This window comes from Halichoerus grypus, chromosome 15 (genome assembly GCF_964656455.1).
Source record: "Halichoerus grypus chromosome 15, mHalGry1.hap1.1, whole genome shotgun sequence".
NCBI classification, from domain to species: Eukaryota; Metazoa; Chordata; class Mammalia; order Carnivora; family Phocidae; genus Halichoerus; species Halichoerus grypus.
This window is the reverse complement of record NC_135726.1, coordinates 17,964,190-17,979,468: the sequence shown is the minus strand read 5'-3', so window position 1 is coordinate 17,979,468 and position 15,279 is coordinate 17,964,190. Positions and strand designations below refer to the sequence as shown.

Here is a 15,279-nt window from a genome sequence, read left to right as displayed (position 1 = left end):
CTATAATCCTCTACCTCCATGGGGTAGAAATTAATCACGTTTTTAAGGGTGGTGAAACTGAAGCTCAGAAAGGTTAATTTTCCAGTTACCCAAGTTAGTAAACAGCAGAACCAGGATTTTGAGCAAGAGTACTTTCTCCTCAGAGTGACAGGAAGCTAACCTCAATAAGCCTCAGAAGCCCTCTGACTGTCCAGTGTTTGGGACGAGTGTATTTGGGCTACATTAAAATCTTATTTTGAGGACAGGAGGACCTGTGGCCATCTTTTTGAAGGTGAATTTTCTTCTTCTTTGTCTGAGATGAAAGCTGTTTCGGGGGAGAGAATTGAAGCCCAAGTGCCTATCCTCTTTGGGGTCTCACCTGAAGTCTTGAGGGTCCCTAAGGGGTAGCAGGGGCCTGGGAACTTGAGAGGTGAGCTGAGTAAGGGCCAAACCCTCAGGACAAAGTGAGCCACACAAGGGGCGCCAACCCCAGTTAAGATTCAAAACAGAGACCAGACACTCGTGACTACTCATGGATGTGTATTTTAATAAAAATAATTCTGTCAAAATACAACAGGAGTTTTTTCATCTCTCAAGTACAATTTAATAGGGTGTTTTGTGTTAGAATTCTCTCTAAACCCTCCCACGCCCACAAGTTTCATGCTAATGCCAAGTATCAACTTGCGAGGACAAAGGCAGAACCAGTGTGCACAATGTGGAGGACATCTGTTTCAGCTGTAGTTACTAATGGAGGAAAACCCTATGCAAAGAGGCGGCACCTGAGGCACCCAGAGTCCATGAACCGGCCACAGGTCCGGTGCACGGGACCGGCGGTCAAGTAGGGCTCTGCTGCCTGGCTGCCACACAGCGTGCATACCTGAGTTGTGAGCAACCAAAGGAACTTTCAGCTCTCACAGTTCTCTGCCTCATCTTCTTTGTGCTTGCTTAAGGGGTAGGAAGGCGCTGGGTGGCTGGGCAGTCCCCCCTTCTCAATCTCTTGGTGTCCCTGTTCTGGCGGCCTACCCCCAGCCACAGATTCATGTGGGTGAGGATCAGAGGTTCTGGCTTTCTTTGCATGGTCTGCCAGCGTCCACTCTGGAAGGAGTGACCGTTTGGTGGCACAAGGGGGAAAGGTAAATAGGGAAGGCTGCTCCCCCAGGGCTGGACAACCCAACAGAGCCAGGTCTTCTTCCTGTCCCCTCAGGTCAGGTCCAGCCCTCACTGGGGCTCCTCCCAGGTGCCTTCCCCACTGTTGGCTCCTGAAAGCAGGCTGGTAGGACTGGGTGTGCATAAGGGGCTCCTCTGGCTGGCAGGCAGCCCTGGACTATCAGCAAGATAGTGGACTCAAGCAGCTTGGTTTTGGTCCTCTCCACGGCTTGTGGGGCAAAGGCTTATGTCCCAAAGGCAAGCTGTCCAATTGGGACAGAGAGCCCCTCTGGAGAGGAACAGAGTAAACAACTTGGACTCAGCTGAAACAGTGAGATAAGGCACAGAAAATGGGGAGGTGGCCACGGGTACTGAGCGCGAGCCAGGAGGACACCCAACCCCAAGCAGCACACAGCTGTCCCAGGCCCTCTCGGGCCCTCTCTCAGACACTCCACAACTCAAGCCCAGGCACCCATCCCCATCCCTGACACACCCCTGAAGGTACCAGCTGCTCAGACACTGCTGGGGGCCTCACCAGCCTAAGCCCTCACTCGATATTTAGCTCCAGGACTAAACAGTGTTGCACAACCCACAGGGATGAGGTTAGTCCCAGCTCTGCCACTAATTTGCTGTGTGACTTTGGCTAAGTCATTTAATCTCCCGGGCCTGTTTCCTTATCTGTAAGAGGAGAGGATTGGTGGAGTAGATGTTCTCTGAACCCCATTCCAGCTGCAAAAGCCTCCGGTTTTAATTCCCAATCCTGCTCAGCTCTGGCCATTTTAACAGCTTGATGTATCCAACCTCTGGGTTTGGGAGCTAGACATCCCCAGCCTTGCACAGGATGAGTTTCCTTTACAGACATGACAACACCACCCCAACAGGCCATGGTCTGTGGGGTACCAGCTGGGGCCCTGGTGGGGACCAAGCAAAAGCAGCAGCCTGTAGGATCATGTCCCAAGGGAGAACTCTGGGAGAGCACAGGGCCAAGGCTCTGACCCCATCACCAGCAGCTGGTCCAACTCAATCACTTCTCCTGTCCAGCTGTGGGCCTGGCAGGCAATGAACATCTCAGGCCGTACCACCATCCCTGTGTCCGCTGCCAGAGAGCAGGAGCTTACCCAGCCCTTGCCCAGACAGGGACTGGAAGTTCAATTTCTGGCCTTGCCCCTTTGCAAGGGCTGCCTGTGCGCTCCCTCTCACTGTGAAGCAGGTAGGGAAATCCCAGCCCCTCCTGGTGCTCCTCTGGGTAGGCCTCCTCCCTTCTTCTTCCTGGGCAGTCAGTCCTCTCCACGGATGGCCTGCCCAAGTCCTAGCAGTCAACTCAGCCCTTCCTCTCGATTCCCTGATGGCAGTACCGGGACTGTTTGCCCCACCAGCTGTGAGGATCCATCTGAAACAGCTGGTGGGACATTTGCAGAGCCCATGAGGTCCCTTCCTCTGGCCAGCAAATACTCATAATAGTCTTTTCTAAGAGTGTCTGGGGCCAAGCTGCAGGGAGCTGCCTGGCACAGCTGCAGTGAAGCCTGGCCTAGTAGGTCAAGAGTTCCATCCATTCCAGGAACTGGCGGCCCAAGAATCTGCCTCCACAAAGTCCTAGCTTCTCAACAGAAAGCATTGATTCCATCAGAGCTGTGCAGAGACGGTGAAGATCCAGGCAGAAAGAAGGCAGCCCCTGTACTCAAGGGCTTCTGTCCTGGAACGGGGAGACATCCTCGCCGCCGCCTGACACACAGCAGCTCTTGGGTCAGAGGCAGGTAGTTTCCAGGCAATCGATTTAGAGTAAATGAATTATTTGGCCATCTTAACGACAAGGGAAAATAGGATGTTGAAAGGGGGAGAAAGGAAGGGGCAAGGCAGGCAGTGAGAGGCAGGGTAGAATGGTAGATAGTGTGCTGGCCAAGGACTCCCTACTCCCCTGCTTTGCTGTATAGCCCTGGGCCAACTCATCCCTTCTCTGAAGCCTCAGCCCCGTAGTTCTCTGCTCAGCCCAGCTCTCAGGGGCCTAGGGACCCACACCTTTCAGATGCCACAAACCAACTTAGCCTGACCTGCCCACTAAGTGGTCCCCAATGCCTACTGGGCTTCCCTAGGCTGCAGCTGGGCCTGTGGCTCGACAAAGGGGAAGCCTGAAATAAACTTATCACTTGGCTGAGGTGACAGAGATGATTCTTTTTTAATGAGTTGGACTCAAATAGAAACATATGGTGTCTGGACAGCCTCACCCAAGAGGTGCTGGACCACTAACACTACGATAAATACTGTGTCTTTTTTTAATATATATATTTATATATATATAATCTCATTTTTTTTACTTATGAAAATAATAAGCTATCACCAACTTGGATAGGCTTCATCACTAAATTAGCAGAACCCAGCTCAGCACAAGCTCTCCAGAGATAAATACTGGTGGCTCAGTCAGGAGGAAAAAAAAAAAAAAAAAAAAAAGATTAAAAAACCCAACCCCTCCTCAAAACAAAACCCCCCTTTCAAAGTAGAAGGCGCTACATGAGAGTAACCAGCCAATACTGTGTCAGAGGCCGCTGCACGTGAAGGGGAGAGAGAGTCTGAGGGCAGGGTAGGGGGAGGAAGGAAAAGAAGAAGGAAGAAAGGAAGGGAGGGATGGAGGGAGGGAAAGGAAAGGAAGAAAAGGAAAACAGGAAAGGGAGTGGGGGAGGCCAGGCAGGAGGAATGGACTCTGCCCATGGCTTCCAGGTCCCTGCGCCAGATGCCTATGGAGGGCAGGGCTGCTCCAGCCCTGGGGCTGAGGGAGGGCCAGGCGGGCCAGCCAGCGTGGTCAGCTAGTGCAGGTAGTCGTCGACTCTGGCAAAGGAGCAAGATCCCAGGCCAGCTCGGGCCATGAGCCGTAGACATTCAGATGCCTGACCCAGGGCGAGCATCAGAGGGGGCTGCTTTGGCAGGTTCTGAGACTCTGTGGAGGAGAGACAAGGCCGGGTCATTGCTTTGCCCAGGAGCTGGGCTCAGGTCAAAGTTCCCTTAGGAGCAGAAAGTGGGGGCAGTGGACAGAATCTCTTGGAACACAGTGTTCATGTATCTCTGTGTATGTCCCAGCCACAAGCCTATAGCCCCATAGCCATTCCAGGAATCTGAGGACCTTAGGTCTCTTCAGAGCCATGGGCTGGCCAGGCCCACAGTCATAGGCCAGGGTCTATCATGATCTAGCCAGCCAACTCAGTTGGGCAGAGGGAGGTCAGGATTTAGTTTCAGCCATGGAAGCCCAAGTCCTGTGGGCTACCAGAGTGCCCAGGCAGAGCTCACTGCCCTGCTTTGGACAAACATCAGCAATTCCTAGGGAGAGAGGGGAGGGGCCACCCCAGGCACTCATGGACCAGCTTCTGTTTTTGTTAGATCCACTTACCTAAAATGGCGCTGTTGAGGGCAGCACACACTGGCTCCCTCTGGATGGGGTCAAGCTGCTGGCCAACTGGGCAGCTCCAGGGGTCTGAGTATGCCAGCAGGCTAAAGGCATCCTAAGGGACAGGGCATTCTTGAGAAGACTGTGGTACATACCACACACATATATACCTCCATGGCTCCGGGGGGCATACAGGGCCCTGCATGGTGCCCAGTGAGGGCACTGCAAACCCTGAGCATAGGGTCACGAAGGACTGTGCCCTCTCCAGAGCTTAGACAGGGTTGCATATATCCTGGGAGTCCTGTTTCCCATTGTGGACTTGACTAGAGTCCACTCTGTCCTGTTGCTGCTGCCCCCAAGGCCCTCCCAGAGTCAATGTGCCCCCACCCCCACACCAAATGGGAGCCTGCTCTGTATGAGCTCCTGGCTTGTTCTATACCTGCAGCATCTCCGTGTGGGCCAAATTCTTGCCGTACTCTCGGCCCAGCTGCTCACTCAGTGCCTGCAACTCTCGACCAAACAGGATAATCCTTTCTGTAGCAGCCTGGTTGCCCCCACAGAGCTGCCGCCGAGGATGCCCATCATCTGTGCCCAGAGCCCAGCAGAGAACAAATCATGAGGGGTAAGGAGAGAAGGGGAGGACTGGGGTGAACACCCCAAAAAGGAGATGGCAAGAAGGACTTTAGGGGCACTGCCAGAGGCAAATTAGGTGGACCATCCATAGCTGAGGTGCTTTTAGTCCACCTACCACATGATCTAGGAGTCTGGACTCAACTTTCCCTCTTCCCACCCCGTACAGTGCTTATAAGAATGCCCATTCTCACCAACTCTCTCTAGCCTCAGACGCAAGGGCCCTGGTCTCGGCAGCAGGCCAGGGGTCTTCTCACCTCAAGCACCCGTTCCTGACTAAGGCGGCAGTGGACCAGGTCCATTTAGAGCTTATCAGGCTGACAAAGTCTGCCCATGCCAACCCCCTCCCAGGGGGCAGAAGGCATCTGGACTGAGCCATTACCACCCATGTAACACCATGCTGGGCCATGGTCCTTACCCATGCTGGACTCATCTGTCTGTAGATCCTCGTGCTTGTAGGCGCCATTGACGATGCGTGTGGATACACTCTCCAGCACACCATTGGGGTAATGCTCTGCTTCCATCTCCATTTCACTGTCACTGTGGAGAAGGGTTGAGGTGGGAGTTGATGTGTTTGGGAGCAGCCTGGTTGGGCCTCCATTCAGGCTTTAGCCACAGGTTGCTGTGGGTAAATCAAGAGGTCCTAGGAGCATGAAAGGCCTCCCAGGCTCCAACACTTGGCCCCTACTCTGACATCAGCTATCCCCAGAGGCCTGTCGCCTGATTCTCACTCTTGTCCCAATGCTGCCTCTGTGGCCCTCCCCTTCCTGGCCTTTGTCTGAGTTGGCATACCTCTTCCACCCATTTCTCCCCCACCCCCAGTGACCAGGGACCCCTGAGAAGTATCTCTAGGCACCAAACTCAGGTCAAACCCTGAGGTATGCCTGGGGGCAGCTGAAAGCCACCTGTAGTCTACAGCCTAAAACCTCTGCTGCCCAATCTGTCTGACCTCAAGCCACACCCAGTAAGTTTCTTCGGTGTAGACCCTAGGGGTTCTGCCAGGCCTGGTGGTATCAGTGCTTCTTGAGAAAGTCAGGGCTGAGCAAAGTGGCAGCTGGATCACCGGCAGGGCCAGAAGCTGGAGCCAATACCTGGCCTGGCAGGTCAGCAGCAACTACTCCAGGTACAGACCTGGGGTGGAGGTGGGGGTTAAGGGCAGGGGGTGGCACTCAAAGACAGGCTGCAGTGAGCCCAGCTGGCGCAGAGCAGAAAGGAGGAGGAAGAAGCAGAGCAGGACAGGCACCTGGTCTCCTGGTTACTGGTGCTGCTGTGGGGCTGGGACTTGGTGGAATCTGTTGAGTTGGACTCGGAGTAATTGACGGAGGATGGGGATGAGGAGGACGAGGAGGACGAGGAGGAGGAGGAGGAGCTGGGTGCAGGGTATTTACTGTGGTTCTGTTTGCTCTTCGTGGATGCGACGCCATTGCTGCAGCTGGGACTATCTGCTCCTGGAAACCAGGGAAGAGTCAGAAGAAGAGGGGCAGTGTGCCACAATGGGGCCCCAGGAATGACCACAGTGGTCCCATTTCCCTTCCCCCAAATCCAGCAGCGAGCCCTGAGCCCAGCCCAGGGAAGAGCATGTGGGTGGCCTTTCTTCTCCACACCAGTTCTCCCCCGAGCCCTCTGGAGAGTGGCTGACCTGTGTTGTGCATGTGGGAACTAGGGCCGTGTCGGGGGCTGAGGCTGGGGGAGCCAGGGTAGCTGTCCTGGGACTTGGGGCTTCGGGAGCTCAAGCTGCGGACCTCACTGTCGGTCCCATTCACCATCTCCACAAATTGTCGGCACCTGCAGAGGGAGCAGAGCGGCAATGCTCTGGGCTTGGTCTGGGCTGTATGTTCCCACCACCAGCTGAGAGGGGCTGGGCTAGGGGGGAGCTGGTGGTGCCCAAAACTTACTTGAGCATGAAGAGCAGGTTAGGGTTATGCTCCAGCAGTCCTGGATAGAAGCGCTGTGTGGTCTCAATGGCCTCACCCACACGGCCCTCCAGCACCAGCTTCTGGATCTCTGCAGAGAGCAAGAGTATGGCAGTGAGTGAGGGGCTGTGGACCTTCTTCACCGCCACATGCCTGCACACTACCAGCTCCGAACATGGACTAGCCGATGGTCAGGTGGGCTGGCTCAGAGTGGCATGTCTGGTTGAGATGCTCACAGAAGAAGAGGCTGAAGAAAGAACCTGGCCTCCGAGACCCACAAGAGACCCTGGTTTCTGCCAAGTGTCAGGGAGTCCTCAAAGAACAACAGGGGAAAACAGAGGCAGGACTCGGTGCAGAGGCAGGAGAGCAAATGTAGAGGCCTGCTCCTATGGAGGTCAGTCACTGGGGACCTGGGCATGGGGAGGGGTCTTGGCTGTGGGAGCATGATCTGGGGCTGGGCCCCCAGGCAGCTTGGTGGCCCTAGGGGCTCCTCTTCAGGCAGATGTCTCTCCTTTCAGGCCTCACAGTGGGGTGGCAATGGGCACACAGTGGTTTCTGGGCCAGGGCCCGAGTCTTGGCAGTCTTCAGGGGCTGCGGCGTGCCCCCTGCTGGGAGAGGAGGTCATCCTCCTCACACGGGCATCTCTGACGTGACACCTCTCAGACCATCTGCATCTTGCTCTTGCTCTGGGGCCTGGTGCATCTTGCTGGGAGCGACTTCTGGGTCTGAGGCTCTCATTCGTAGATCCCAAGTCTGGGATCCCTTTCCGTCTGTCTGGCTGGGCGTAGCTTCTCTGGGAGACACAGACACATGCACATACACAGAGACGACAGGCTCAGAGAGACGCCAACAAGCACACACAGAAACACACATCCACACACACCCATTCTCCTTCACTCTCCTCTCCTCTTCCTATCTCCTTCCTGGGCTCTGTTTCCTCTTTCCCAACACCCTCCTTCCACAAAAGAGCCCCAAACACACAGTATACAGGCCAGTATGTACACTAGCAAAGTTTCCTCTGGTTCCTTCCTTTGGTTGTCTGCAAAACGCAGGACCAGAGGTGGGCACAGAGAGAGGGGCTACCACAGCAGCCACTGAGAACCAGCCTTCACCCTGTCTGACTACTTCAGTCCTTTCTCTGGCCGGGAACGGGCAGAACTACTAAAGCTGAGTAAATGGGAAAGGCAGGACATTGGTCTGATAAGATGCAAACACACTCTTCCAGAAGACTCTGAACAGAAGGCTGAGTAGAATCCAGGATTCGGGGGAAGGAAACAAGCATGGAGGAGGGGGACCCAGCCATGCCAGACCCCCGCCTGTGCGGGGCTGTCAGAGTGTGCCGTAGGGAGGCTGCACTGAGGCACTCATTCCCATGCTGCCGGCCTGTCCATCTGGGCAGTGTTGGCTTGAAGGAGGGACAGAAGCAGAGCCTTGGGCGGGGCTGGGGCTGTGGGCTGGTCTCCTGGTGTTAAGGACCAGAGCTGAATGGACTCCTGACAGGTGACCCAAGACTGCCATGGGCCAGAGAGCAGAGTTAGGGACAGGTGAGGGAAGGAGGGAGAGGGGAGAGGAGAATCAACCTTACTTTGTCTGTTCTTTATGGATGCTTGTTCTTCCTGAATCGGGGTTTCAGTCATTCGGGCAAAAGCCGTGGCTGTGGCACAATAACCATGATGCACCAGGTAAGATGAGACCATGCTAGAAGAAAGGAAATGCTCAAGGTGACACTCTAGAACTGCATTTCTCATTGATCACCTGATGGGACAAACTATCTCCCTGTCTGGGCTTCCTTAAACACATCTTGGAGGTGCAGCCTCCACAGAATGAGAATAAAGAGGCTGCAACAAAATGAAAACTCCCCCCAGTGCTCATGCAGTCAGGCTGGGGAGGGGCTAGTCACCACAGCTGTCCTCACAGCTTGGAAGAGGGGCTGTAGTTTCTCTGGAATATGCCGTCCACAAGCGGGCAAGTATGATAACAAAAATACGCGCACAGGCACATAGCGTCCCTTACAGCAGCGGCTGCCCCCTGTGAACTGCGGCAAGCCCAGAGATGGCCGACAGTCTCTCGGAGGGCTTCCTGGAATGGCAGCCAGCCAAGCCGTCTAGGAGCTGCCCAGACAGAGGCGATGTGTGCCGTGTGAGTGCCTTCCAGAGACACAGCAGCTCCTCTGTAGACGGCCCCACATGCCCGGCATAAGCATTCCAGTTCAGCAGGTGAAACTGGCCCTGAGGAGTGCTGGCTCTGGAGGGTGATGGGGAGCTAACCCGTGACCCAAGTCACTCCACGATATGCCACGAGTCAGGGGCCCAAGAAGCCAAGATATAGGCAACCACGTGGCCAAGAGGAACACAATCTCTGGGAAATGACCTGGAGAAGCGCGACACCCAGGCGCCATTTAATCACACCGGCAGCTGGCTGAGCAGGGGCACGTGTGTATGTGTGCATGCACACACATGGAGGGCAGAAGGGTGAGCCCTCACATCTGATGTGCACAGAAGTGAGTACCTTGGTGTAAACCTGTGTCCGACGTCATTATTGTAATTGCCAAACACCAGTGTGAAAGGCACAGAAGTTCAGCTGTGTGTCCCCTCGTGTTTTAAGGGCTAAGTGAGATGATACATACAAAGTGCCTAGCACAGTCAATAAACCTCTGATGATGAAATTATGTATTTATATTATACTCTGGATAATTATATTATTATAAACACAAGGGCAAACATTTTTGACAAAACATGGTTCAGATGAGTCCACATGCATATCAGATGCCACTAGTATATATGGCCCATTGACTCAGTAATTCCACTTCCTGAAAGGACACCAAGAAAATAATCTTAAAAATGAAAGCTCTTTACTTACAAAAGGGTTGCCTATATAAGCAAAAGAGAAGAAATAACCTGAACCTCCCACCAAGGTGGGTAGGTCTTGGGCAAATACTACATATGAACACACACCGGCACACGTATACACACATATAAACACGCTGTAAACTGAGGGTATCGTTCCCTCCCCAACACGGCTGGGGCAGCTCCACCTCTCCCCTGGCCTGTCCCAGCAAGCCTGCTTCAGGGACTGGCATTATACTGGCTAGCCCTCTCAGTAGCTCTGAGGGCTAAAAACAAAACAGTGCTGCTCTTCCTGAGAAGAGTCTGGCCACCTAACCCCCGCCTCAGCCCTCCCTTATGGCCTGCCTCCGTATCAGTCCTTTAAGAAAGGAAGACTGCACGAAGAACCCAGTGTGCAACCCAACCCCCCCACCCTGGGGGACCCTGCTACCTGGGTGCCTTTGCAGGGCAATAATCAAGGCTAGTGGAAGCCCAGCCCTTCTCTGCCGACCCGTGGGAGTCAAGCTAACAAGCTAACCCACCTCTCGGCAGAGTGGGTACCGGTTCTTGCCTCACTCAGGCCAGCAGCTGGCAAGTAGAAGAGAGACCCAAACCTCGCCTCCCTTCAAATTCTCAGTAAGACTGGCTTCCAGGACAGTCTGAAAACTAATCATCCAAGAGCCAGATAGGCTGGCCTCAGGAGGATTCTCTTCCAGGCACCACTGCCATGAATGCATGGGACTTAGATGGATGATGACCCTGAGAGATGACCCCAGGCCAGAGTCACAGCATGATGCATATTCCCTATGGGGCAAAAAAAGTCCACAGATGAAGAGACCACAGGGCATCCTAGTACATCCTCTGCAAAATGACCTGGGGAAGGAAAACAGCTCTGCTGGTGATATTAAATCATGCAGAGCCTTCCAATCCAGGTGAGGGGGCAAAGGCTTAATTAGGAACAGATCTGGAGAACTGAGCAGAAGCTGTCCATCTGATAAGAGGGAAGCAGGAGAGCAGCAGGCCGAGTCACCCTGGGAGGGCTTTCCAGAAGGAACGGCTACCCACTGGAGTTCATAAGGGCAGCCTGAAGCAGTGCAGGGGCCTACAGGAGAGTGAGGCCCCTGGGATGGGCCAGGGCTGGGTAAGGGCGGGAGTGGGGCACTCACTTCTGCAGCACCGCCTGCCATTCGCCAAGCCGAGCACTGATGGGGAAGCAGTGCACAGTGCCTTGGACCTTGGCCCGCCACTCCCGCATGTAGTCCTCAATGTCAAACAGGAAGGGCTGCTGCCCAAAGTTGGCGTCCACAATCTCCCCAGGTGTCTGCAGGCCTACGGTGGGGTAGAGGTTGGCCTGAGGAGGAGAAGGAAATGTCAGTTGGGCCCTGAGGGCAATGGGGCAGCAGGGCCTCGCCTTACCTCTGGTGCAGGGAGGGAAGGCGCTGGCTCCTGCAGGCCACTACTCCGGCTTTTGAAAGAATTGCAAGGCTGAAGGAGGCAGGGCTAAGCCACATTCTGCCCACCTCCCTAACAGAGACACCATTCCCCAAAGCTTAAGGACAGAAAGCAAAAGAAAAGCAAGCCAGGCTCAAAGTGGGGTCTCTTGCCCTGCCTCAGAGGCTATGGTGTCCCCAAAACCCAAGGTCCCCTTTTGGGGCTCAGCCAGGGCACAGAGAGGTAGACTAGGCTCCACAATCCTACAGGGATGCCATGAAGTTCTGCTACATGGGTGGATAATGGCTCCTTTCAGAATGATCTAGGACCAAGGATCCCTTTGAAACCAAAACAGGGGTATACGACAAGGCAGGAAGGGATGGGGGTGACAGGAAAGGAAGGCAGGGAGGAGGAGAGCAGGGCAAAAGGGGGTAGGTGGATTTGGACCCCCAGATGCTGGCAAAGGGTAAAGAGAGGCCACTGCCCTTCCTGTCAAAGGCACACTAAGGGGAGGATCTTCTGGCTAGTGGGGTTTGGGAACGTCCCTCCATGGGTGGTGAAGCTCCCCACTTTCCATCTATTCCCTGTCATGGCCAACTTTGGCCCGATCACTCCCTCACTCATTGCTTCCTGTGGCTCCCCACTGCTACTGAACAGTGTCTTGCCGTCCTCCCCATTGTCACTGGGCCCCCAGTCCTCTCTTCCACCTTCCATCCTCAGGCCATGTGTCACTCCTGAATATCACGTGCCTTTACTGCACGCTGGGTTCAGCCTGCCACTAGCTCTGAATCCTAAGACCTCTTGCTTCCTTCCTTTACCCTCCCAACCTCCATGCCATAGGCAAAGCCCACCCCCTCCAGCAGGCTTTCCCTGTCACTGGTCTCAGTGACACTCCCCACCTTGGAGCAGCCATACACTTCCTAGCACTTGGCGACTGCCTACATTCATGTCTGCTTATCTCATGTCAGGTCTCCACAACCAGACCATTCTCTAGCCAAGGTCAGAATTCTCCTGTCTTTCTCTTTGCCTAGGACCACAGCCCCTCTTCTGGGGCTTCCAGGTAGGACAGAGGGATTCTGATCTAAAGATAAGAGTTTCTAACAGGATCCTGGGTCCTGTAGTCTGGGCTTCAGAAGGCCACTCAGATCGCAAGAGCACTTCCTAGGGCATCACAGGGGTGCTCAGGATCCCAAGGCAACCATCAGAGTGAGCAAACCTTTCCTCCTTCCAGAACCCAGCCAGGGCACACAGAGCCAGGCCAGGCTCCCAAGAGTCTGGGTGGAGGCTTTGCGCATGTGACGAGATCTGTGATGACTCATAATAACGAAGGACTGGGGTGCAGAAGATGGGGATGAGCCGTGAACTAAGCCAACAGGAAACCTCACCCTTTTCTAAGAAGAGAAAACCCCACAAAGCGCACCTCTTTGGCTTGGGCATACCCTGTGTGGTAGCAGGCTTAGTCCCCTAGAGTAGTGGCCTTCCTTAGGTATCTCTGATGAGTAGTCACTGGGACAGGGCTCTCAAACAGTTCCGAACGATTCCCTATACACCCCAGTCCACTAGCTGTAAGCCACACAGAACTGGCCCAGACCAGCTGAGCCACGGAGCTACCCTCCTCTCCCCCCGCTACCACCCCCCCAGCTGCCTTTGGAAAGGCCACAAATCACTGTCACCTGCTAAGAGTCATGGAGGAAGACCAGGCCCCTTGCTGCTGGAGAGAGAGGAAGACCAGGAGGGTCCCCTATTGGTATTCTCAAGCTGACAGCACAGCTTACATCCCTGTTTGGGGAAAGGGCCAGACTCCACACCCTGCACTTGCAGGTTCCCCTGTGCTCCATCCCAGTCAGCCCCCAAGAGCCCAGAGGGAGGGGACCCAGTAACAGTACTTACCGGGAGGTCTGTGAAGGCTATACCTGCAGAGGGAAAGAACAGAAATCAGGCCACTCGGTCTCCCACGCCTCTGTGGGACCACAGAGGGTCCATCAGAATGGCTGGGGAGGGGCTGGTCACCACATCTCTCCTATAGTAGAGGCCAAGCACGTGCTAGGGCCTGGTAGGTTTAGACCCTGGCCTTCCCTTTGCTGGGTGGCCTGGCTGGAAGTAAAGTCAAATACATGAATATTTGTCCACAGCTCTTCCACTCTCTCAGGGAAAGCCTGCTAGGAAGGCCTAAACCCAAATAATCTACCCTAAGGCCTCCTCAGGCCTGATCCTTCTTTTGATCCAACATGTATTTACGGAGACTTACTGTATATGCCAAGCCCTTTTCCATCCATCACCTCATCTGATCTGTATACCAGCTCTGGCGAGCAGGCTTTCTTATCCCCATTTTATAAATGAGGAAAGTAAGCCTCAGAGGTGAAATGATTTGCCAACAGTCATAAAACTAGCAGAAGTGGGAGGCCTGGACTCTTTCCTAGTCTGATGCTCCGACATCATCTCCAAGCTGACAGAGAAGTGGAGACAGGGAGGGTTGCAGTGCAGCTCCAGCCCATACCCATCCAGAGTCTCCAGAGGTTTCAAGTTGACAAATCCTAGGTTAACACTGGCCTGTGTACCCTCTGACCCTTCTGCCAAGAGAAAGGGCTGCTTCCAGGTTCCTCAACCTTGAGTTGGAAGTGAGAGTGGAGGAAAGCGGGGCCCCAAATATGTGAGCAGAACAGGCATCTCAGAATATCCACCAGAGCACTCATGTTCTGTAGATTGAGAAACGGCTCACGGAGAAAGGAGACCCTTCCAAGGACCCACAGCCCTCCCATATTTAGAGAATTTCTTATATCTTCTAGAAACTCCTGAGCTTTTGGACTGAGAAGTTTCCGAGCCACTCCTTGGAGGTCCATACTGCTCCCCTAACTCCTACCCAGAAGAGAAACTGAAACCCAGCAAGAGAGAAGAGCAGGTGAGGGTTTGACAGTAGGTCTCCCAGTGAACCTGGGGCCAGAATCCTGTCAGGCAGCCGGCACGTACCATGTGCCTGCTCTGTGCTGGGCCCTGGGCTCAGGGCCTCCCAAGGAACCTTTTAATCCTCAGAACAACCTTGGAAGGTGGAGACCATCCTGAACACTAGTTTACAGATTAAAAACCAAGGGGCAGAGAAACTGTTTACGTTCTTTGCCCGGCTATTTTGCTCCCTAGTGAGGGAAGTGCATAAATCCCACGATCTGCATGCCTGAAGCCATTTCTCAGCCCCACATGCAGAGTGGCAGTCCCAGAGCTGGCAGAATGGAAGCTGGAAGCCCCTCTGCATCCATGGGAACACTTCAACGTCCACCCCCGAGCTCTGCACAGGAGCGGCCTTTGTGGATCTCAGTGTGGCCAGGTTGCTGTTGCTGCTATACTCCCAGCTCATGGAGAAGACCCATGGGCCCTGGAAGAAGGAGGTCCAGGCTCCGTCAGTTATCTGCAGTGTCACCTTGGCAACGGACCCAATCTTTCCAAGCCCATCTGAAATAAGGGGTAACACTAATCCTGACACTTCAAGAAAGAAAGGAGAAACTGAGAAACTCTACAGAGACTGCTTCAAAAACTGTGAGGTCTTGGTACAAGCTGGCTGCAATTGTGCCACAGGGTGAGGCAATTACCACACTTTTGGGCAGGGGAAGACCTACCCTGGCTTGCCCAGCTCTATCTCACAATGGCACTCAGGAAGGACAAGGCCTTGAGGTGCTTCCAGGAAGATGAGGAAATAGGCTACTCCACCCCCTATTGCACCGGATGGACAAGGGCAACACTGCTCCCCCAACCCTGCAGGTCTCTGGGAGCCTCTGCAAGGCCAACGTAGTGGTGAGATGTGGGAAAAGGTCAGGCAAAGATCCAGGATACAAACAGAACATTCAAACTTGCTGATAAGAAGTGCTCTGAGCCAGAGACATAGGCCAGGGGTCAATAAGGCTGAGGGTACAAAGCCTCTAAGAGCACAGGGCTGTATAAAAATGACTCTGCAAGGGGCGCCTGGGTGGCTCAGTTGTTGAGCATCTGCCTT

At 54.2% G+C, this 15,279-nt stretch overlaps 1 protein-coding gene across 1 annotated transcript in view; it reads right to left on the bottom strand.

Moving 5' to 3' along the window:
* Positions 1-506: 506 nt before the first annotated feature.
* RANBP10 (RAN binding protein 10) overlaps positions 507-15,279 on the bottom strand; it is a 64,631-nt gene continuing 49,858 nt past the window's right edge. The window contains exons 5-14 of the mRNA XM_036115035.2: positions 13,188-13,210; positions 11,033-11,217; positions 8,627-8,739; positions 7,024-7,132; positions 6,768-6,913; positions 6,372-6,576; positions 5,547-5,668; positions 4,938-5,083; positions 4,502-4,613; positions 507-4,054 (exon numbers count right to left, since the gene is read on the bottom strand). Of these exons, the coding sequence (XP_035970928.2) occupies positions 3,924-4,054; positions 4,502-4,613; positions 4,938-5,083; positions 5,547-5,668; positions 6,372-6,576; positions 6,768-6,913; positions 7,024-7,132; positions 8,627-8,739; positions 11,033-11,217; positions 13,188-13,210 (1,292 nt within the window). The 3' untranslated portion in view covers positions 507-3,923. The remainder of the gene's footprint in view (positions 4,055-4,501; positions 4,614-4,937; positions 5,084-5,546; positions 5,669-6,371; positions 6,577-6,767; positions 6,914-7,023; positions 7,133-8,626; positions 8,740-11,032; positions 11,218-13,187; positions 13,211-15,279) is intronic.